The sequence below is a fragment of the Leiobunum rupestre genome, chromosome 1 (genome assembly GCF_980474605.1).
Source record: "Leiobunum rupestre chromosome 1, qqLeiRupe1.1.hap1, whole genome shotgun sequence".
NCBI lineage: Eukaryota > Metazoa > Arthropoda > Arachnida > Opiliones > Sclerosomatidae > Leiobunum > Leiobunum rupestre.
In genome coordinates, this window is record NC_143384.1 from 80,181,520 (window position 1) to 80,205,226 (window position 23,707).

A 23,707-nucleotide genomic window follows, 5' to 3' on the forward strand; every position below is an offset into this window, starting at 1 on the left:
AACTAGCTCTAAGCTTCGTGTGTAGTTAAAATTTTGCTCAGAAGTATCGCCGCCTGCCGACCGAGTTTTAAATTGAATATATGAAAGCTGTCTGCTCGTTCAAAATTATCTCTGCACAACAGCTGAAACATTCAACCGATGAACATTGAAATTCAAAAGACGTCTGCTATTTCTTTACAAATTAAGTTCACGAATATTAAGACAGATGGCGCTATATTTCCTAAGCTCGAAGCCTATTTAAAACGGCTGAAATGCTAGTTTATATGAAGTATATCACCTCAAGGTCCGTCGAGCAAAATACACTAGCCTTTAAGACAAGTAATCTTTAAGACGATCTGCTAATATTTTTTTTAATATAGCAGGGTACACAACGATGAAATAGTAAGCATGAACTACAATCTTATGGAGAATTTCCATTATTTCAACAAGCGCTATATAAACAGTTCCTTGCAGGTCCTAGCTCTCAGATAAAGTACTTCTTGGCATTTTCCTTGAAGATGTTTTATTGAAGTGCCTTTTGGAGTTCTATTAAGAATTTCGATGAAATTTTTAACTTTATTGTTTATAATTTCATTTCATTGTATTTCCTGTACAGTAAATTCCTATTATTATTATTATTATTATTTTCTGCTTGAATGGAAATTTAGTTTAGAGTCTAGAAATAAGGCGTATCTAAACATTAGACACACGTCTTATTTCTATTACTCTTTTCTTTTTAATGCAGATTCGTCGTCTGCTTCTGGTTATGGTACCGTTTTGAAAGTTAAAAGAGGAAATGGCCGGAATATTCAGGTTTTGCGTTTCTAGATATTTTCGACGAGATTTGTTTTTGATAAACTCGATAACAACGTTGAAAGTATTTAGGCGTGGAAACTACATAGTTCTGTAAGTTAATTTTAGTTTTATAACAGTAATTAACCTTCTGTTAAGAACTAGCTTCCTGAGTATCCAAAGTCTCGTGACAGTTTATTATCTTAACTAATTTTATGGAAAGGGGAAACCAAACCTGACAGATAACTAGAGAACTTAAAACAAACCAACAAGATTTTATAGAGACTGATGATACCGCATGGTAAACGAATCTGTTTGAGTTTGATTCTAGATGAATAGGTTTTTTAATTAACATGGCCGCCTTGTTTTAAGTGACTCTTAGGTGACAGTTTCTTACTTTTACAAGTGTACCAGTACATGTTACAGGAATATATAGGTTTTTCTAGGATGTATGCAAAGAATATTTAAAGAAAACTGTATTGTGATGTAACAGTTTTTTTACTTTTTGAGTTTTTATTCATTTTCAGAGAAACAACTATTACCCGATTTTGACTGAAAATAATGTACTGTCTTAACTCTTTTCTTTCCCCCACATTTTTCCTGCTTTTTCCCCTTAAAAATTTTTATTTCACATCTTTTCATCTACTAATATGAAAATGAAATTATTAAAAAATTGCTCTAAAACACGTTCTCTTGTATAATTTGTATATAAGCAATCATTAAGATAACTCTATTAAAGGACAAAGCAAGTGGCAGGGCATAGGGTGGCAGAAAAAATAGGCAGTGACGCGAATTCAGTTTTAGGCTCTCCTCTGCATCATTTTGAGTTTTGTCACCTCCAACAACACTAGTAAGGGAATGTTTACCATAACTGACCCAAAACACTTAGGGAGCTAACAGTTTTCGTCGCACCCATGCTTTTTCTTATTGAAAAATTCCACCCAACATGGCGGCTACGATCAAACTTACGTAATGTTTGTCTCCTAATGTCTTTCCACCTACTCCACAAATTTGAAAGGGTAGGTGGCTTTGGAAAATCACTCCCCTATCAGCAATTTTCTCGTGCACAAACAATGTTTTGTCCCTTATTGTGCACGCCCAATTGGATTAATCTTCAATGAGGAAATTATTAACTTACCTTCCTTCAGGAAGTGCCACAATTTCTGTCTGTGCCATCATCTTTGTAAAGCACTTAGTTTATTGAAAGATGCAGCTTCCACTACAACTATTTGCACTAATGGCTTCGTATATTACTTAATTCAACTACTCAATATACAACTTTGCCTGTTAGCACTATCAAAAGCTAAAACATACTCTTAACTCTGTTACTCTTACTCTTAGGTGTGACTATAATGTTGAAATAACATTATCCTTATTAATTTATGGTTAATATTTTTTCCATTTACTTAACAGTGTTGACTAAAATGCATATCATATCTTGGTTTTTTTTTTACTTCTTGGGATGCCTTCTCATTATTTTTCATGTTTTTCTTTTTACAGATTACCCGAAGTGCCAATTGATACCCCAGAAACTAACCCTTTACTGAAAGAAATTAATGTTCCAGATTTCATTAAGGTTACTCCTAGCAATTATGTAAATGCAGTTGGAAAGTTTATTATTCAGTTTGATTGTGAATTTAGTAAGCTTGAAGATAAAATTGAAGGTATACTTTTTTGGAATAAATTACTAGTCTTATTTTATTTTAAATACCAGTTGGTAAAATAAATGAGGGGGTGGAATTTTTAACAGTTGCTGCTACTTCAAAACTGTACATAGATAGGAAGGGAATACCCGATTATTATGGTAGACTTAAATCCTTAATGGAGTGCATCAAGCCATCTTAGTAAACTGACTGTTATATTTAAGGAAATAAAGGCTTAAATACTTGTTTAACGATAAATTTTGCTTTAATTTTGAACTTATTAAATTCAAACATTATTAAATCTTAGCTTGCTTGAGGGTGTAGCCTTTGTTCTATGCCATGGTAACTCATTTAGTTCACCCATAACATTATGACACCTATGGCGGTCACGTGATTTTTTCGAAGGATCGTGTGGCATTTTGCCTTGTGATCTGTCATGTGAAATATTGTCATGGCAGCTGTTTCAAAACGGGGCTTAGTTACGACTCTACGAGCAAGCACCCAATTGAAATGAATGTCCATAGACGAAGAAAACGATAAAAATTACCTCAATGCCTATTGAAGTGGCAAGAGGGTGAGGATGGCTGCTAGATCTCAGGAAATATTCACATTTTTTCCTACTCCAACTTCAAAAACCTTTCAAGGCTGGGAAGCCATTTGAAATTTATTTGACTGTCAAATGGGAAAGCCTCCCTAAAAACCAATGTCATAAATATTTTCAATAGCTTTTTGTTAAGTTCATAAAATGTAATAGTGATGTATTCTGCCTCTTAAGCTTAATTTTAATAAATTTTGGAGATAAGTTTTTTTTAAAGATAAATGGTCGCAATATTAAATTTTTTTCAATTTAAATCCGATTAGCAATAGTTTAAAGGATGGTATTTTGGACAAAAACTAATTTATGTAAGAAAGAACTTGAAACTGCAGCTTTTAGCTCAGGGGTTATGTTGTTATACCAATGCCCCGCCCCATTCCACACTCCATCTTGATTTTAAGTCTAGAGTGTCATCTCTTGAAAGGAATACGAAACATTCTTCATAAGAATTGTATTATATTAATTGATAATTATAATTGTATATTATTTTTGTAATTATATTATATTTTGTAATAATAATGTATAACAAATTAATCATATCTAATTCATATTATTTTGTTTTATTTTATACAAATGTAATTTTAATCATTAATCATTAAAAGTATAAAAATTTACTAATTCCAAGTTCTCCATTACTTAAATCAGTCCTTTTCGTGGTATTTGAATTTGTTGTGCTCTTGTTACAGAAATGAAAAAACCCGTTAAGTTTGAAGATGTAATTGAACCAATTGAAGTTTTTTCTGCACCTCTTAGTTCCACTTTCAGCAGTATGATCGTATACTCAAAGTTGATGCACAATTCAAAACATAAAGATTCACTTCAAAAAGTAAGACCAAAATAGTTGGCTTAGCTTGTTTATTATTATTTCTATATTCTGATTTTTCACTATTTATATTTCTGAAATTGGAATAAAAACTTAGAATTTTTTTTTTACTGAGATTCTGAACTATTTATTGTTTAATAGATTCAGAGTCAAGTTCATCGGACCATGACAGAACGCTTTTCATCTCCCACTATTTATAATGCGATAAAAGTGAGTTTTAAATAATATGACCTATCAATTATTTTTAGAGTCAAAGTAAATCTTTTTAATGGAAAAAGTTTTTTGTGTTTTATTATTTTTTGAGGATTGCTTTATTACTCTGGCTATATTATTGAATAATTGATTGAATAATGACTTTAAATTGCTATTATTATATGTCAAGTATAATAGTTATAGTTTGAATTAATCAACTTGATTTTTTTTAAACTATTTATATTATTAATATTAATATTTATTTTAGGAGATTAAAGAAAACAAAAAACTCCCTGAGAGCCAAAGGCGGGTTGTTGATAAATATATTCTTGAGTCACGTTTAAAAGGACTAGACCTTGGTAAAAGTGAAAAAGAACGTTTGGATTTTGCTATTGATAATATTACAAAAAATGTAGATATGTTCAGGTACAGAATCTTATTATTCTGATGGCGTTTTCCATTGGGACTGCTTAAAAATTGATCCAGATTTCACAGTGGCATCACAGTTTTAGCATTGAAATGGCAGGGGTGTTAAGATAGAGCCACTCCCAATGAATTTTTTTTTTAACAGAGTGGCGTATAGTCCACTACCATCTGAAAGTCGAGCTAAAGTGAATTAAGTTGGTATTTCATTGGCCATACGAGTGATCTGATAATGTTGCTCCGACTCAAGATCAATCCGTGATTGAGCAACTGGGTCAATGGAAGTCATGAATCCGTCTCGGAGCTGCTCCTTTTTTCCCCAATGAAACCAGTTTCTTTTTTCAGGGCGATCCGTAACCGCGCGGAGCAGCCCAATGAAAAACGCAATCAATGTAATCAACACTTTTAGACAATCTTATTTAAACTAATATTTCTAGATATTTTATTATAGGAAAAAGTTAACCCGTTCATGTTCCAAGTTCAAGCATACATTATCACATCCAAGTGAGGTCCAAAATTTTCCAAGCCATCTTGTGAAGAAAATGGCATCTGATTCGTAAGTTTTTTTTTAAAATAATTGTAGATTTTGTCAGGATACTCAACAATACACTTCTATCTAGTTATTTTTATTTTTATAAGAAAATATTGCATAAAAGCTCTCCTTTTTTTTGTAAATAATTATCAGCTAGGCTAATACCCAAAGCATCACCCTAGGCCCAAATCATCTAGCGACTTTTATTGCCTTTAATTTAGTTGGCTGTTACAAAGCGTAGTAGGGTAGTGGCAGGCCCTTAGTGCTATGCAAGCCAACAGCTTCCTACACTTATAATTACTGTTAACGTCAACAAATGTTTATGGAAGGGTGTAAGGCCCAAAAGAGGGCGCTTAGGCGTAAGCAGATTAGACGCCAAAATAAAGGCGCCACCTAGAGTCAAAAGAGGGAGCCGGGGGAAGTTTTATAGGCTATAGAAGGTAGTGTTCGAAGTCAGAAGCTCCCTCAGATCATAGAATTCAACGACACCAAGTAGAGTGAGTAATTAAAGTAATAAATTAATTGATGCTAAAGATGGTCTGCCTCATAATTATTTATATTGACGCAGTTGTAGAAATTAGTTCCTTACAAAGGGAAATTGTTGAAAAAACCGGTTTTTTGGCCAACCCTGGATGATTATTATTGAAACAGGCATGGTTTACACTAGAGATTTAGCTAGGGTTGTACTTAAGCTAGACTCTGTGCTTAATTGATTAAGCTTTAATTGTCTCAAATCGAAGCTCACTTATTACCACCTTTGCTCTCTTTTAATTACAAGGAATTAGACCAGTTTTTCCCAAGAACATGGCATATTCTCCAACTAATAACTAATCGGGGCTACTTAAATTCATTTTATGATAGAAAAAGTTCAAATGAACCTGTTGGGAAACCCGTGTTGAAAGATTGGAGTGCAAGAGGGCTAACCCTTCAGCTGCACTGACATACAATTGTACCGTTTCCTTGTTTTTGTGCTGTCGTGACATTTGGTGCTCCTTTGAAATTCGTGTAACATTTTTTCCTTTAGTACGGATGCAATAGTTAATCCTTAATAGACCCTTGATTATTGCATTGTTAAATTATCAGGAGCAGACCAACCCAAGGTCCTTGGATTGTAACACTAGAGCCAACAGTTTACAAAGGCTTTTTGGAAAACTGCAGTGATAGAATGCTTCGGTGGAATGTTTGGCAAGCTTCAGTGGCTCAAGCATCAAATCTTGATTCTGAGCTAAATAACAGTACTCACATTGAAGAAATTCGTTACCATAGGTATGATTTTGTTTATTACGTTTAATTTAGTTTATGGTAAAATCTGTGCAAAGTAAATTTGAAGAAAATGACAGCTAATATAACTTTAATATAAACCATATTCAGTGGCGTAGCAAGAGGGAAGTGATCCGCTCCAGGTGGCACGTTTCATTTGAGCTATCCCTGGATATAGGTAGAGGAGAAAAGACTGCAATTTGGTGGAAAACTCTGGGACCGCCCTGGGTGGGAAATGGTCTGGCTACGCCACTGATAATATTTATTGTAGTTAGGAAGGATCGCTACTCGCTTATGCGCTCAGTTTGATAAGGGTAGAATATCTAAATATTGCCCTTGCTTATTAAAAAGAAACATTTAACTACCAACAAGTTTAAATGCCTCAAAACATTTTTGATGTGTTATGAACTGGATGCAGTTTTAAACAGTCAGCAAAAGTTGAAAAACCAACGTGCATAGTTCATTATTAAAGCACAGTTGAAGTAGCTCAAACTTAAAATGAGACACTTCATGCCCCATCAAAGCATTTTGCATTCTTAAAACATATTAATGTTCTTTTTGCGCTATATAAATGTCTAAATCTTTTCCTTGAAGGAATTATGAGAAGATTAACCAATATCCTATTGATTTCTAATCAAAAATTATGTACAAGAAAGATATTAACAATCAATTTAAGGCAAAATTTAATAACTTGGAGAAAAATGGGCCTTAGTGATTCTGGCCCCAATGAAGCGAAGCGCAGAGGTTCAGCTTTTCTCCAATATTTTTTATACGTGCCTTGGTGGTAACTTGCTCGCTTGTTACATGGGAGAGTGAGGCTCATTTCTTGGTGCCTCTAGTTAAGCTTTTCATTCTTATTTTAATTATAAACTGTACAGTTCTATATCTGTTCTTTAATTTTTTATAAGCACTTATTTAAAGTTGTACAGCAGTAAGTTTTATTTTCCAAAGTAAATGTTGTAAAACTTAAGGTTAACGCTTTAAAAAAAAATTATGTATAGATAGTTTATAATTCAATTAAACCAGGTTTTTCTCCAAATTTTTAGCTAAAGTTTTAGTACAATTGTAAAAAAAAATTGTTAGTGTCGTTTTTGTACTTAACTTTTGTTTAGGGATCAACAGAATATTTAGGTTTTATATAGCCTTATTTACTAAAATTATGTATTTTATTATGTAGCACGTGTGAGAAATGAGATTTACTTTAGTTTAAAAAAATATTTATTGAATAGGCGAGATGTTGGCTGTTTATTAGGGTATGATAATTATGCAGAACTTTCAATGGAAACAAAAATGGCTGGATCAGTGGATACAGTGAAGTCTTTAATAACAAGGTAAATTTTTAATGATAAACGTTCTTTAAATCTGTTTAGATTTCTTAATTCCATTCTAAAACTTAAGCACCTTGTCAGTAATGGTAGTTATTCTTGCAGTACTTTTTTTTTATTTCATAGTTTACATATAAAGAATAGACCAGCAATTGAGAAGGAACTTCTAGAATTGCAAGATTTTGCATTACAAGACGGATTTAATGGTCAGTTAGAACTTTGGGATGTCCCTTTTTGGAGGAATCAACAGAAGAAAGCATTGTACAGGTAAAATATTAATTTGTGGGTATTAAACTTACATTGTTAATTGTCATAATTTTCTCTATTTTAGTTTAGATGAATATGAAATCAGCCAGTACTTCCCATTAGACCATGTCTTAAACGGTCTATTTAACTTCTGTAAAAAAATGTTTGGAGTAGAAATTCAAGTAAGAAAGTTTTTAACTCCCCCCCCCCCCCCCAGTGTTGGTGCCATATTGGTTTATGCTTATCTCAAATATCACTCCCCTGTAACTTGAAGTAATGCTTATACAAAAGGCGTAATTCCAAGGTGCAGGTCACTATCATGATTATTAGCACATTAATTCGTGATTTGAATGATTAAATTTTTATTTATTAAGACACCCATAAAAGGTGGTAAAATTTAATTAAATTGTGTTTTGAGTGATTAAATGATTACTGAAATTATTAAATTGTGATTAAAATTATTCAATCATGGTTATTAGGACACCCAAAAATACAGTGACCTGCCCTTTTGGTAATTTCATTGTATTCCAGCAGCTACCATCCTAAATTTAGCATTCGAAATAGTCTGTGGTAATTTCTAGCCTACATTTACATCTAGGTACGATAATTGATATAAATTAATAATTGATCAAATTAAATTCCGATTAAGGTATGAGGCAAAATGTTTTTAAATTAATTAAAGATGACACTTCAAATAGATAATATTTATACAAAAGTAACTATAATTATAAAAGTTAGAGGCCATTCAGTAATGATAAAACTCGCTCTTAAATCACATTGAAAAGCAAAAATTATTGTAACTACTCTCATATGAGAATTAAGTAAATTTATCTTTTAGGAGTGCTCCAATGAAGTTCCTATATTCCATAAAGATGTGAAATATTTTAAAGTATATGATAATGGTAATAATTTTTAAATATTATTTTTCTTATTTCTTTTACTTACAACAGATTTTTTTCCAGGAGTGTATAAAGGGTCTTTCTTTTTTGATGCTTTTCAAAGACCTGGTTTAAAAAGTGATGGAACATGGCTTGATATAGTTCGAAGTATGTAATTTATGTATTCAATGTTTAGCTCCTAGACTAAATAGGATGGGCTTACTAGACTGGAAATTTATAAGTATAGCATCATTAAAGGGAAAGGCTTTTGAATGGTCTCAAAACTAGAGGTGACTGCACTTTCGTACCAGATAGGCTAGATTGACTAGCAGTATAATATTCATATTTTTACTTAACAGAAAAGATGTATATTCAAACTTATCTAAGCCCTTGTTGTTGAAAGTAAATTGCTCTTACGTTGCAGAACAAACAGATTTCTAGGCCTAACAAGTTTTTATTTTTAATGTATTCATTTTAAACATTAATATTGCTAGGTTGAGAGGGTCTTCGTTATTATGAAGTTGCTCAAAAATTTTGAAACTTAGCTTGTTTTACTGCCTAGGCTTAGCTAAATATTTATTTTGGAAAGTTTTAACAAAACTTATTTACAAAATGAAAAATGAGTAAAAATATTAATAAAAAACCTCTGATTACTAACTTACTTTGTAGTCATACTGGTATTTTTATAAGAAGTAATTTTATTGTCTGGTCAAAATGTGGAAATGTTTGTGGATTGAGAAAATTACAAGCGCCTTTATTGATTACAAAAAAACACACAAAGGCACGGTCCATCCTTGCCCCAGATGGTAGAAAGGGTAATGATATAATTTGATATTCATGGTTGAAATGAATGCATTCATGTTTTTATCCATTTATGTATACGTTAGACTGTTTCTTGCAGTTTGATTAGTTTTTTTGATACGTTGTATATGGAATGTTTTTACATTATTATTAAAACTGAGAAATTATTTATAATAATATTATTTATTTGTAATTTGACATTTTTTATTATCTTTAGGTAGAAGTGTAATAGCAGAGACCATACCATTATCGTATTTAATATTAAATTTGACACCTCCCATTTCTGGGCAGAGACCTGTTCTCACATTTGAAGAAGTATCATTGCTCTTTGAAAAGGTTTGCAAATTTAAATCACTCGTAAATTTTACGCTGAGAAAAAAGTGGATTGGCTCTGGTGGCAGTTTTAATACCTTTTTCAAATTTAGTGAGGAATATAATAATGGATTTTTATTATTTTATCTTCCCAACCTTTTCTACTTTATCAATGCACTTTTTTGTAAATTTACCTATTTGGTAGTTGCTCATATGTATACTTTGTAGCTAAGCTACTTTGTATAGCTAAGCCCCGGCCTCCTTTACATTACTCTGTGTCCCAGATCACAAGACGAAAACCTAGCATTATCATGTTTGCAAATAATCGCATGATCACCAAGGGCATCCTAATGTCATGGCAGGCATACACTCATTGCCATAGTAAGTAATATAAGCCACACAAACGAGCAACCTTAAATTCCTTGTGAAATTTCTGAAAGACATGTAGAATATTGGATTCTTAGGATTCTTTCTTTACCTTGAAAATATTTTTTAAATGTTTTTTAGTTTGGACATGTACTACAAAGTACATTATCTGAGGTTCCATACAGTGAAGTTTCTGGCTTGAACAATCTTGATTGGGATGTCATTGATGTAGTTCCACTGTTTATGAGTCAGTGGTTGACTGACTACAACACAATTTTAAAAATTAGTCAGCACACAAAATCTGGTGAACCGCTTCCCAAAAGTGCTCATGATAAAATAAAGAAATGTTAGTGTGGGTTTTTGTTATTTAATTAACTTTTTTCCCAAGTTGGTCCAATCTGTTTAATACAAGGTGCTGAGTTACCTCTTGAACAAGCCTGTGCTTTGCTTTAACATGAACTAATTGTTACTTTATGGGAATTCTGTACTCACCAAAGCTGCTAGGAAGCATAGAAGCATAGGTTTATCCAAGATGTAACACAGCGCCCAGTACTGTTTTTCATAGTTGGTAAGATATAACTTATGGTTCTAAACTTCTTGTGAAACAAGTACTACATAAACTACCCTCAGTGTTAACACTAATTTATATGAAAGTAAATTCCCCTTTTCTATTGCTTCTTTTCAGATCGAAATCATATGGCAGGGTATGATTTGAACAATGAGCTATACCTCAGCGTATTAGATTTAGAGTTACATTCAAAGTAATTTTTTTTATATTCTTTAAATTTTCAATTTATTTACATATAATTGTTTAGGAAGCAGTTTTGGGTGGATTTGATGAGACGTACTTGGAAAGAGTATATTCCATTTCAACTAGATGCAAAGGATTCCCATCCTTGTTCCTTTAGAGAAATATTTTTTGATGTGTATCCTGCAAACTACTACTGCCGAACATGGGCAAAGGTTTGTTGGCATTTTCTTAAATTAGCTGGGCTGAATATTAATCATATATTTTGAAATTTTGATCCGTGGTAAAATTATAAAGGAATTTAAAAATAATAAGAAAAGGTCTGCTACTTCATTTATTAAAAAGAATTGAGTTTAATTACTAACTTGGTTATTTGAGAGCTTTTTGACCATGGTCTTCTGTCAGCCAGTTACTCATACGCAACTCATGTTTAATCCTAAACTTGGTTATTTGGGAGCTTTCGGATAGTGGTCCTTCTTTAGCTGATGAAGTTGAGTTGTGTATGAGTAACTGACTGACGAAGGATCATGGTCCGAAAGCTTCCAAATAACCAAGTTGGTAATTAAACCTAATTATTTTTAATCCATAAAGTAGTGCAGATCTTTTATTGTTATTATTAAATTTCTGAATATTTATATTCAATGAATTTAAATGATATGGCTGGCAAGAAATATTCATATTTCTAAGTAAATTTGATGTTGCAAGAGACACTGGATTGAGATAATTAAAAATATAATGAGATTTGGTACAAATAATTAAAATATTTATATCTTTAAAATTTGTTCTGTGCAATACTAAAAGGGGCTTTGAGAAAAGTGTACATTCCATTTAATTAGAGGGGCATAGTACCATCGCAGCTGCACTTTTTGACCTTTCAAACTAAATAGCGCCCAATTCCAAAAAGGTTGCTAAAACTTTTGACTGCACCAATTCCAACCACATTCCCATCTATGGATTTGCTCCAGGGTTCCAATACAATGGCCCCCTCCAAAACAAAATTTGGTCACAGCCTTGGGAGATTTTGTTCACCCTGCCTCTGCACGTACTATATATGAAGTACTGCTGAATTGTGAGTTAGTCTTAAAAAAATGAACTGTATGTGAGGTACAAATATTATGCAAAATTTTATACTTTTTCAATTTTGATCATTCATTTTAAAGTACCTAATCCATAAGTTAACGCGAATTCATTTGTGTTTTCAATTTTCACATTAACATGCATAACTATCGAACTAGTTAAATAATTACTTGTACAAAGTAACGAGTCAAAGTAGTAATATGTAAAACATTTTTCAATAAAAATGTTAATTACTTTTAACAGATGATAGCAGCCGATGTTTTTGGTGCATTTCATGAAGTTGGTCTACAAAATCAGACTGAAGTAGAACTAGTGGGTAAACGGTCAGTACAGTAATATTTTGGAAATCTTCAATGAACTTTCTGCAATAACTCTGTTGGAATAAAAACTGCCCATGCACCTAGAGCATGAATTTTTTTAACACAATAGGTATACCGTAAATCAGTAAGCTCTAAGAACAGCATTATCGCTATGTGATTTGGTCAGAAATCAACACCAAATTTTCAGTATTGAACTGGAGTCTGCGGTTAAAGAAACTAGATGTAATGATCTCCACCGTTTTGTAAATAACTTCATACCTATGCTATATGTGGGATGGGCTTTGCAGCAACTTCAAATTCGGTTTTAAAAGGTTCCATCAGCCTTGCAAGGCCAGAAACACATGCCCCCTCCCAAAAATGACCAAGGAGGTAGAACAGAAGAACACTCAAATTTTCTTAGTCAGTATCTAAATTCTCAATTGGTGGGAACTACTATAACCCATGTCAAGATTTGCTAAACAGGGATGCATGTTCTCTAATATCGTGGCTGGTAGAACTCCCCTTACCAAAATATAAGTTGGCTAAAAACCACTTACAACAACTTGTATTTCAACTTGGTTTTCAGTTTGTATTTGGGACAAATGCCTACTAAAAATAACTTAAATCGTCTTTATTAATCAACTTATTTCCAACTAAACCCGAATCAACATTTACATTTAACTACTTAAAAGCAACTTAAAAATTATATGTAACTTCCTGACTACTAAAAACCAACTAATTACAAACTTAGAAAAAGAAGTATTTTCCTACCAACTGAATAACAACTTATTAACCCTTCAACTAGTAACTTGAAATATGCTGACAACTTGAGCCTACTTAATACCAAGTTAACACAAACTAATAAACTGAAATCCAACTTATTTTTTGGTAAGGGTCTTTATTTTGTATCTATTTTTTATATCAACACAATAATTTTATTTCAAGGGAAATTTTAACACTATAGTAACCGAAATAGAGGTTAAAGTTTTTATCCAACAATATGTTAATTTTTGGAGACATTTGTAAAATAATATTATATTTTCTAGATTTAAAGAGACATTTTTGGCATTGGGTGGAGGGTGCACTTCAAGTGAAGTATTCAGGAGGTTCAGAGGAAGAGATCCATCGCTTGGATCGTTATTGATTAGTAAAGGATTGAAGAAATCAGTGGTTAGTTGAACCATTTGAGAATTATGAGTGGTGTGAGTGAAAATTATGGTATAACCATGTGATAAAAAATGTGTAGAAGCATAGCTGTACTGTGTTAAAAAATTATCCTACACATTCTCCCTACTCATTGTTACCCCAGGTTTAGTCTACTGTACAGTAGATTTTTACTAAAATCTGTGATAAGTGTATATTAAATCTAATTTTTCTACTTGGCTGAGAGGTAGAAGTACTTATTGCCTTTAACTAATCTCTTTGAATTAGTTAAATAAATAGTACATGTTACGTTCTTTATGTTTTATTATAATTAATACTTGGAAAATTATTTTTTTTCATTTAAGCATCAATCATGAGAGTGGCTAATAAGCATTGGTCTATACATTCAAAAGAGCTTCACCAGACAGTTTTTCTTGATAAACTTTCAAAGCAGGAGCAACTTCTTCATGTAGAAATTCTTTCACCTGCCAATGAGGAAGATTTTAATAAAATGCAGTTATATAAGAGAAACACTAATAAAATAAAAGTTAATATAAAGTGTTTTGAGAGTAAATCACCAATGTCCCATTTTATCAGTGCGGCAATGTACATTTGGGGAGAAAGGTTGTAATCTCATTCAAATTTACAAAAATAATGTGCGTGCATTGATTGCGGAGAGGTTGTACAGATTTGGATAAATTTTTAATCATAGATTTAAAATTTTTCAAAAATCCTGTACACAAAAGTTGGAGTGGGTGGTGTGGGGGTACATTGTTTGGCTGGTTGCCAGGTTTTTTCTTACAAATGACAAGCCATATGTGATCACATGAAAGTTATAACAAAAAATTATTTCTAGATAAACAAGCATATTGCTCTTAGTAAAAATCTGAATTCTAAACTAGACTTTGCATTTATATGCCAACATTCGCTAGAGGAGATAAGGCAGGGTAAAAGTATTTTTCCTTGTTCCAATTAAAGTCAATGCATAAGAAATTGAAATGTTACTGTAAGATCAAGAATGTATTTATTTATGCTTAGGGAGAAAGACTATGTTGAGACAATTATTAGCGTTACTCGCTACCTTCCTCATGCTTGAAAAGAAAACCATATCCCTAAAATATATCAAATCAGCTCATTGGTTTCATAGATCTGATGTCCCCAAGCACACCTGTTGGTGAAAATTTGACCATGATGTTTCTTGATCATTCCCCCTAAGTATAAATACATTCTTGGTGTGATACTTGATGAATTACCTGTTCTTCTGAACGCCCTGTGAATGTTAAAGGATCAAGAAGTTTGTCCAATTGTGCATGTATTGGAGAAAAGTATTTATCTCCCTTGACACGTTCTACTAAATCATTGTCGTTGCCTTTAACTTTTACTTCTGCTCCTGCTTGATGGGCTAAGACTCTAACCTTCTCGTGACATTCCTGGAATAGCACAATATATCGAAACTTTAAGTTTAAAATAATAGTGAAGTTCTTCTAAGTTACTTTGCTAATATGTCTCAAAATAAAATTATTTCAGCATCTGGAAAACAAATTAAGTTGTCTAATTATAGTAATTATAAATGGTTCTCTGACGACTTTATGGTTTCGCTATTTTGAATTATAGCTTCCTTTGCCATTATCAGATGGCACCACTCTAAAGTAAAGTCATTTTGGAAGAATTTAAAAACAAAGGTTTTATCATAATACAGGTGGCATTAATAGCGGCGACAGTTGCTTTAAAATTTATGATCATGAGAAATTTGGCTGTTGTAAATTACATATACCAATTTTAAATTTTTTTTAAAGAAATCAGCGAATATTTTTTCTCTATGTTTGAGTTTAATCCTAGACATCTTCAAAGTGAAGTGAAATAGTTTTGGTTAACCTCTAGTAACTTTTTATCTAAAAGGGGAACCTAAATAACAAGAGAAAATCCCTTTTAACAATTGTTCAGAGAACTTTACAGCTCTTCATAGAAGTAGTTTCCAGGTTTTCTCCCATTTCCACAAACTAAGGGCCCAGTGCAGAGACTTTTTTAAGTATTGCAAAATAGCGCTTCCTCGCTAAATTAACAGAAAGGGGGTGTGGTTTTGGAAAATCGCAAACTTCGCGCAAAATTGGTGTGCAGAGACATCTCGATCCCAATAATAACAGGAAAAGATGGTTTATTTTGCGAGAGGTCCACGCAATAACAATGGCGGATTGTGGTACGCAAAGAGCTCGGAAAATAAATTGAGAAGTAATACGTCAGAATCTTTTAAATTATTAAAATTTTGAGTTTCTAGCTCATTATCGCTTTCCGAAAAATGTTTTTGTCAAAATATTGTCAGAGCCAAGGCCTAACCACAATCACAATTTACGAAGCATTAAAATAGGCCAGCAACTCTTAGCAATAGCAACTTTACAGGTAAGAATAAATTATAATAGGAAATCTTATACATTGCTACTTTGGGTGTATTCTAAGCCTTGGTTTATTTATAGATCATTATTTGCTGGTAGTGTATGCATTGGGTTTAACTAATGAGTCAGTAATGACATGGTGAATTGGTTCAGTGTATCAAAGATCTTTAGCTATCAACCAGCATTTATACCAATTTATCTACCGAGAAGAAACCTTTGCTCAGGTAGACTAGGAGTTGCGATAAAAGATGTATTGGAATATTCAAGTTTATTTGGCATGCATGCATCAAGAGCTTACTGAGCCAATTTGATGTATTACCTTAAAAGTGTTTGTCAGTTAATTGTACATGCTTATATCATTTGTTACAATTTATACCTTGTAAATGCCACGTAATTAGGTAGAACAACAACTTATATAAAAAAGCAGGACCATTCCCTTACCAAAAAATAAGTTGGATTTCAGTATGTATTTAGTTTGTATACACATTATTAGTTGATATTGAGTTGGTATTAAGTAGGCTCAAGTTACTATTAAAGGGGTAATAAGTTGTTATTCAGTTGGTAGGAAAATACTGCTTTTGCTAAGTTTATAATTAGTTGGTTTTTAGTAGTCAGGAAATTACATAATATTTTTAAGTTGGTTTTTAGATGTTTCCCTAGTAGGATTTAAGTTGCTTTTAAGTAGTTAAATATAAATGTTGATTCTGGTTTAGTTGGAAATAAGTTGATTAATAAAGAGGATTTAAGTTATTTTTAAGTAGGCATTTGTCCCAAATACAAACTGAAAACCAAGTTGAAATACAAGTTGTCCTAAGTGGTTTTTAGCCAACTTATTTTTGGTAAGGGTTGTTTTACGTGTGATCAATATAGGATATTTAGCTAGAAATTGCTTTAGACAATTACCAAATTTTGTAAAAATTGCAGTTTTTTTAATTATTTATTGATTTATTTTAGAACTAGATTTATTTTAATTGCTATCAGCTAAGTTTTGAAATAAATATTTTCCCAAAAACCAAATGATATGGCTCAATTTCTAACAGAGAATTTTTTTCGGAAAATGTTGGCTGATAAAAGTAATGAATCTTATTTTCATTCGTTATTTTATTGGTCAGGGCTGGACTGGCTAGTAGTTGGCCCCACGGGCTTTGCAATCGTGTTGTTATTCAGTTGGTAGGAAAATACTGCTTTTGCCAAGTTTATAATTAGTTGGTTTTTAGTAGTCAGGAAATTACAATATTTTTAAGTTGGTTTTTAGATGTTTCCCTAGTAGGATTTAAGTTGCTTTTAAGTAGTTAAATGTAAATGGTGATTCTGGTTTAGTTAGAAATAAGTTGATTAATAAAGAGGATTTAAGTTATTTTTAAGTAGGCATTTGTCCCAAATACAAACTGAAAACCAAGTTGATATACAAGTTGTCCTAAGTGGTTTTTAGCCAACTTATTTTTTGGTAAGGGCATTAATGCCAAATTTTTCCACTTTGGCCCCGATCTGACCGACGATCGCTGGTTAGCCGCCCGGGCCAGTCTGGGCCTGTTATTGGTGTACAAACTATATTATAAAAATCTATTTTTAAAGTAACAAAACCATTAAACTGTGTAATAAATGCAACCAGTCTAATAAATAATAAGAGTAAGAAAATTATATAATCAGAAGAAACTAATTTTCATTCATTATTTTATTGCTTTAAAAAGATTTTGGATAACCTCTCATTCTTCAGAAACTGATTTGCTGCTTTTTGTGGCTATATTATATAAGTATATTTTAATAAAATAACGGATTTAAGTATAAAAACTCTAAAACCTAATAATAAAATTAGAGTAAGAAAATTATTAATTAGAAGAGCCAGGCTTTCCCTTACCAAAAAATAAGTTGGATTTCAGTTTGTATTTAGTTTATATACACATTATTAGTTGATATTGAGTTGGTATTAAGTAGGCTCAAGTTGTCAGCATATTTCAAGTTACTATTAAAGGGGTAATAAGTTGTTATTCAGTTGGTAGTAAAATACTGCTTTTGCTAAGTTTATAATTAGTTGGTTTTTAGTAGTCAGGAAATTACATAATATTTTTAAGTTGGTTTTTAGATGTTTCCCTAGTAGGATTTAAGTTGCTTTTAAGTAGTTAAATGTAAATGTTGATTCTGGTTTATTTGGTAATAAGTTGATTTATAAAGAGGATTAAAGTTATTTTTAAGTAGGCATTTGTCCCAAATACAAACTGAAAACCAAGTTGATATACAAGTTGTCCTAAGTGGTTTTCAGCCAACTTATTTTTTGGTAAGGGTTCATCGTCAAAATGCAAGACAACCATAACCATGCGATAGCTTTTTGCGTCAAAAATCAAGCTCTCCCATTGGTCTGTGACTTTTGTATATAAATTCGGAAAAATAACAGCATGGCTGATTAACAGGAATCGCAAAAACGTCTCTGCACCACGATTTAGATTGCGAGGATCGCAAAATAAACAGCTCGCTAAATCTGAATTGCTAAATTGCGATCCTGTTAAAATTAACAGGAAGCGCTAAACGTCGCTGCACTAGGCCCTAAGATCAAATGTGAGCACCTCTTTCATAAATTACCATATTTTCATAGGTTTTGAAACTGTAGTTATATTGATGAAAACATAAGCCTATCACCTCTAAGTTTGAAACGCGCATAGCGCCCTTTGTACCACCACTGGACGGGCGATAAAGAAGAAATCAGGCGATAGTATCAGCACCTGGTAGAGATAAATTGAAGCTTCTTCCTTCCCCCTTTCTCTCTCTACGCACATCTCTCTTACCAAAGCAGCTGGCATCATGCATTGCGGGACGCGTTACGTTTCTCTTTTCCGGCACCAGGTGGATTTAGTGCTGTACTTTCGCCAGTCGTTTGCTTGAACCAACACTGCCTTTCGATTCAAACTTAGGGTTGATAGGCTTATGATGAAAAGTATAGCTCTATTTAGTTAAAGTTTTTTAGGTGCATTATGTTAACTCACCTGTCTATCTCCACCAGCTTTGACCATTGCCATGATTAGGTTTTCAGATGCCATAAATGGCAATTCTTGATTTATATGTCGTTCTATTACTTTTGGATACACAACTAACCCTTCAGAAATGTTTTGCAACGTGTTAAGAATAATATCAGCAGTCAGAAATGCTTCTGCAATGCATACTCTCCTGTAAAGTAAACGTACAAACGTAAGATTTTCATATTAATATTAAATAGCTTTGAATATTACTAACACACAAAAACAAATGTAAATTAGCAGGAAATTACATAACCAACATACCTATTTGCGCTATCATCCAATGTTCTTTCCATCCACTGAGTTGCTGCAGTCTGCAGAGGGTCCATAATTAAAGTCATAAGATGACGTGCCAAAGAACAGCAACGTTCACTCCTCATTGGATTTCGTTTGTAAGGCATAGCACTTGAACCAATCTGACTTTGCTCAAATGGCTCTTCAATTTCTTTCATATTGGCTAATAATCTAATGTCGGTGCAAATCTGAAATTCCATATGTATAAAGTTACAAAAAAGATGATTTATCAATATAAATATTTAATAATTAACTATTTGCTGAAAAAATACAACTTAATACAGTTCAGTTCAAATTCATACAATAATAGAAACTGTCTTGAAATGAGTTTGGGGTCTAAGTTAGAGAGCAACACTTTTACATTTTATTACTAATGATGAAATAGGTTTGATAAATCTCAGCACTTTATTATAATTATAATAATCAAAACCAGGAATACTTTTATAAAACCTGAAATATGTTCTGAAAATGCAAGGTACTTTTATAAAATTAGAAGTCATTTTAGAAATTATGTAATACTTTTATAAAACGTATAGTACTCTAAGATAATCATAATAATCAAAGTATTAATTGGATATCACTATCAGTAGAGCTGAAAAGAGCCGTTTTAACAATTACATGCTTACACAATTTTTATAATATATTTGTAATATAATAATTGATTCTGAAATATAATATAGACAAGTACATTTATAAAAGAGTTAATTCATTTGGGTGTGCGCTCTTGATAAGTTAGTAGATAATTGTTAACGAAAAAAGGAGCCCGCACTCAAATACTTTAACCATACCACAGAAAGTAACCAAATCAGAATCACCAAATCTTTAAGTCATTATGAAAGAGATTATATTTTGATTTGTTTCTTCATTTTTCAGATTGACTAGGTCTTGCGGTGGAGAAATCGATTAGATTTTCACCAGATTTTTCAAAGGCCAATGTGACACTTGAATTTGACTTCATTTTTAAGAAGCAATTCAGAGTTGCTAATGGGCATTTTGTAACTGCATAATTATCCTATTAATAAAAATGAAGTCCATACTTACTTTATGAATAGATGCACCTAAGCTGGCGAGTACACTTAAACTATCAATATCCACTTTGCGACTGTACGTTTGGCCACTAATAATCACTGCACTGTAATGATTTTAGAATATTTCAAAGAAACTTGGCTTAATATGTAGACCTATAATGCATTCCTTAAAGCAAAGTCCATGTCATTTTAAGGGTTGCACTAGCTTTTTAAGGAAAGAAACTCTTGCCCCCTCCCAAACCTGTCTCCAAAGAGGATTACTCAATAAATTAATCTGGCTGGGGACGCATTTTTCTCCTTTATCTTGGCTTTAGTATTTATTAGCATGCATGGCTCTAAGTTATTAGATTAATCATTTGTATAAAAACAATGTTGAACTCGTTTCGACCACGAGAATATTTACCCAATTTATTTCTTTGACAGAATTACTGTTTCTAATTTTCTATGCTTTTAAAAAATAAGTTTTTTAGATAACTCACCTTGTGAAACCAGCCATTTCAGTTACTAAACTATCCAATTGTTTAACCTAATATTTTGGTTGTAAATATGTTGGTTAGTAACCATACATGGTGTAGGAAATATAGTACCGGCAAACCTTCTCATGGTTTCCATCAAAGAGTTGCAAAAAACTAGCTTGAGTTCCAGTAGTTCCTTTAACACCACGAAATCTTAAATCATTGCGTGCTCTCTCTAAATTTCTTAAATCTGACAATAAATCAGAGATCCAAAGACAAGCTCGCTTCCCAACCGTTGTTAGTTGGGCAGGCCTAAAGGAAAAAAATTCATATCATTATTTATTATTTTAAATTATTAAATATAAATTAACTGAGGTAAAAAAGTTACATAACAATAATAACAAAAATAAGCTAGGCTAATACCCAAAGGCACCACTTTAGGCCCAAGTCATCTAGTGACTTATAAAACCTTTTAAGCTGGGTTACAATGTCTAGGAGGGTGGTGGCAAGCTGTTCATGGCACGGGAACCTACATCTCCCTACACTAACTATTACCGTTAACCTCTACAAGTTTTTATGGAAAGGGGAAACCAAAGAACTCTGGGAAAAAATCCCTTTAACCAATGGGGAGAGAACTTGCAAACTCAACGCAGGAGTAGTTTCGAGTTTTCACCCATGCAGTGCCTGCAGTTGGGATCGAACCTGGCTCCCCTTGCTGAGAGGCGAAAGTGCTAACCACTCAGCCACCCCACTTACTTTGCATTATTATTATTATAATAATAATAATACTTTGCATACTTCATTTATTTGCTTCCAAAAATTATGGGAAATATCTGAGGCATGAAGAAAATAATTTCCTGAATTTAATACCATTTTGAGGTATTATGACCAAAGATTACGTTTTGGTTGAAGTAAGTCAGGAGAACTGAAATATAAATGTGTTATAGATATATTTTCTAGTTTTTCTTTTGTAAACTAGCAGAAAATCATTGTATTCACCAAAATTCTTGGAGAGTTTAAAATGCTCTTCACAAAATTAATTAATTCACATATTCAGATGGTAAAAAACCGCAAAATGAAGTACATAATACAATAATAATATTCAGTGATAGATGGTAGAGCCCACAAATTATTGTTTACACATTTCCAGTAACATTAATCGCTACTTAAGTAGCTTAGTCTGGTTAGCGTATAGGCATGCATTTACTTAAAAAAGTCAACACTTTTTTACTTCATGATGCTTGTCTAAAATTATGCCTTATTCCCTTATGATAAAACATTGAAGTATTACTAGTACTCACTGTAAATGTGTAAATCCAAGTGTTGGCATAGATTTGTGCGTTTCTGCAAACTTTGACAGACGATGAATGCATCTAGCAAGCTTCCATTTGTAAAATAAAAAGTTAAGATATAAATAATAAGCAATTTGAGCATCTTTAGTATAGAGTTTATGTGGATCAAAGTTGGGATGCAATCATTTTTAATATTATAAATAAGCTGTTTTAGTTTGTGGATGACTAAAAAGACGCTTCAAATAGTGGAAAATGTTTGAAATAATAAAAAATTTGGATGACAAGTGAATAATATATTACTATAAAATTTTAAATTACAAGCATTAATAGAGTTCAATAGACCGTAATTAACATAACACAGAACAATATTGGTTAATTTCAGTTAGTGATTGTGGAACATTTTACAAGATGATACCAATCATTTTCGACTTGTGTTAGCAGAATAATTTCCACATTCGGTTTGTGATATGAAGACTGTATTTATGAATGCCTATTGTTCGATCGCCAGCACATAATTATTATCCCCAAGTAGAAATAAATATATTCCTGGTGATATATGATCCAAAAACAGCACACTTGATAAACTAAATGTATTTCTCCATTCCCTCTTAGGTGCATTTTTTCCTCTTTTCAAGGCTATAGTGACTACTAGTAACAGTTTGCTGAGAGTTGTCAATCCTTAGCCTTATTGTGATTTATTTTATCATTAAAGAAACAGATTATAGTTATAAATATAATAAACTAAAATTAAAATCAACGACGGATACTTCATGGTTAAAACATTTTTATTTTTAAAAATTTTGGCTAGCTTTCGGGTATGACACCCCTTGTCAAGCGTGAGTCTTTAACTAAATTTACAATGCAACATTTTTAATTTTTAACATTTTTGATTTTTAAATCCCCCCCGTTTTTTATACATATTTTACATATTTAAAAATCAAAAATGTTAAAAATTAAAAATGTTGCATTGTAAATTTAGTTAAAGACTCACGCTTGACAAGGGGTGTCATACCCGAAAGCTAGCCAAAATTTTTAAAAATAAAAATGTTTTAACCATGAAGTATCCGTCGTTGATGATTTTAATTTTAGTTTATACATCGAGACCATGGTCATAAAATTTAATTTATACGATTATAAATATAATAGTTTTGAGAATAGGACATGTGAAACTTAGAATCGGAATGTTACTTATGATGGAATCCGAATGCTATTAATGATAGAATCCAAAACAGTCTGCTTGTAAGAGTCCAATCAGACAGAATTTACTAAATATAGTCCTAAATAATCACCAAATAAAAAAGGAATTATAAATTATAAAGCTTACCTTTGGTAAAATTATATTGAACCCATCTTTCAATAGTATTAGGTCCTGTAAAACAAAATTGATTGAAATAAGCTTTCCTGGTGACATAAATTCTTTATTTACTCATAATAGATTTTGATTTGTAGTAATGTTGATAATAATTTAGAAGGAAAATTCAAAACACTAATTTATATTATTACCAGAGACGACATATATAAGTGTAAGTCTATTCCATGACAAATTATCATGCCATGTCAAATCTGCCTCCTTAAATTCTATTAAAAAGTTAACCAAGGGGTTGTTATGTGAAAAAGCCAAAGTATGAAATTATTTAACGTTTCGATGAGTGGTTTAGCCCTTACCAAAAAATAAGTTGGATTTCAGTTTGTATTTAGTTTGTATACACATTATTAGTTGATATTGAGTTGGTATTAAGTAGGCTCAAGTTGTCAGCATATTTCAAGTTACTATTAAAGGGGTAATAAGTTGTTATTCAGTTGGTA

At 32.0% G+C, this 23,707-nt stretch overlaps 2 protein-coding genes across 4 annotated transcripts in view; one reads left to right on the forward strand and one right to left on the reverse strand.

Annotated features, from left to right (window-relative positions):
• The first annotated feature begins 730 nt into the window (after positions 1-730).
• LOC149966770 (uncharacterized) lies at positions 731-13,939 on the forward strand. Of its 3 annotated transcripts, none has more exons than XM_090154332.1 (19): positions 731-885; positions 2,272-2,435; positions 3,696-3,835; positions 3,974-4,042; positions 4,293-4,450; positions 4,899-5,003; positions 6,063-6,245; positions 7,469-7,570; positions 7,691-7,831; positions 7,896-7,992; positions 8,649-8,712; positions 8,773-8,856; positions 9,707-9,825; positions 10,309-10,513; positions 10,853-10,928; positions 10,983-11,130; positions 12,236-12,315; positions 13,338-13,493; positions 13,800-13,939. In XM_090154332.1, the coding sequence occupies exons 1-18, from the start codon at positions 776-778 to the stop codon at positions 13,468-13,470; spliced, it is 2,178 nt and encodes a 725-aa protein (XP_090010458.1). In that variant the 5' UTR covers positions 731-775; the 3' UTR covers positions 13,471-13,493; positions 13,800-13,939. The 3 variants fall into 3 exon arrangements, with proteins under 3 accessions (XP_090010458.1, XP_090010449.1, XP_090010467.1); XM_090154323.1 differs by having other exon boundaries at positions 13,338-13,461; positions 13,800-13,918; XM_090154341.1 differs by lacking the exon at positions 731-885 and adding an exon at positions 1,032-1,072 and having other exon boundaries at positions 13,338-13,461; positions 13,800-13,918.
• The window catches only part of Adsl (adenylosuccinate lyase), a 34,602-nt gene continuing 24,638 nt past the window's right edge, over positions 13,744-23,707 (reverse strand). The window contains exons 3-11 of the mRNA XM_090154349.1: positions 23,226-23,270; positions 21,911-21,990; positions 20,750-20,921; positions 20,634-20,680; positions 20,168-20,258; positions 19,097-19,314; positions 18,803-18,983; positions 14,688-14,864; positions 13,744-13,919 (exon numbers count right to left, since the gene is read on the reverse strand). Coding sequence (XP_090010475.1) covers positions 13,833-13,919; positions 14,688-14,864; positions 18,803-18,983; positions 19,097-19,314; positions 20,168-20,258; positions 20,634-20,680; positions 20,750-20,921; positions 21,911-21,990; positions 23,226-23,270 — 1,098 coding nt within the window. The 3' untranslated portion in view covers positions 13,744-13,832. The remainder of the gene's footprint in view (positions 13,920-14,687; positions 14,865-18,802; positions 18,984-19,096; positions 19,315-20,167; positions 20,259-20,633; positions 20,681-20,749; positions 20,922-21,910; positions 21,991-23,225; positions 23,271-23,707) is intronic.

Bases quoted from the DNA above. Each gene is read 5' to 3' on its own strand.
- LOC149966770 (XM_090154323.1), top strand. From the start codon at position 776: ATGGCCGGAATATTCAGGTTTTGCGTTTCTAGATATTTTCGACGAGAT. The intron at 3,836-3,973 runs GTAAGACCAAAA...ATTGTTTAATAG, and splicing joins ATAAAGATTCACTTCAAAAA to ATTCAGAGTCAAGTTCATCG. The intron at 7,832-7,895 runs GTAAAATATTAA...TCTCTATTTTAG, and splicing joins CAGAAGAAAGCATTGTACAG to TTTAGATGAATATGAAATCA.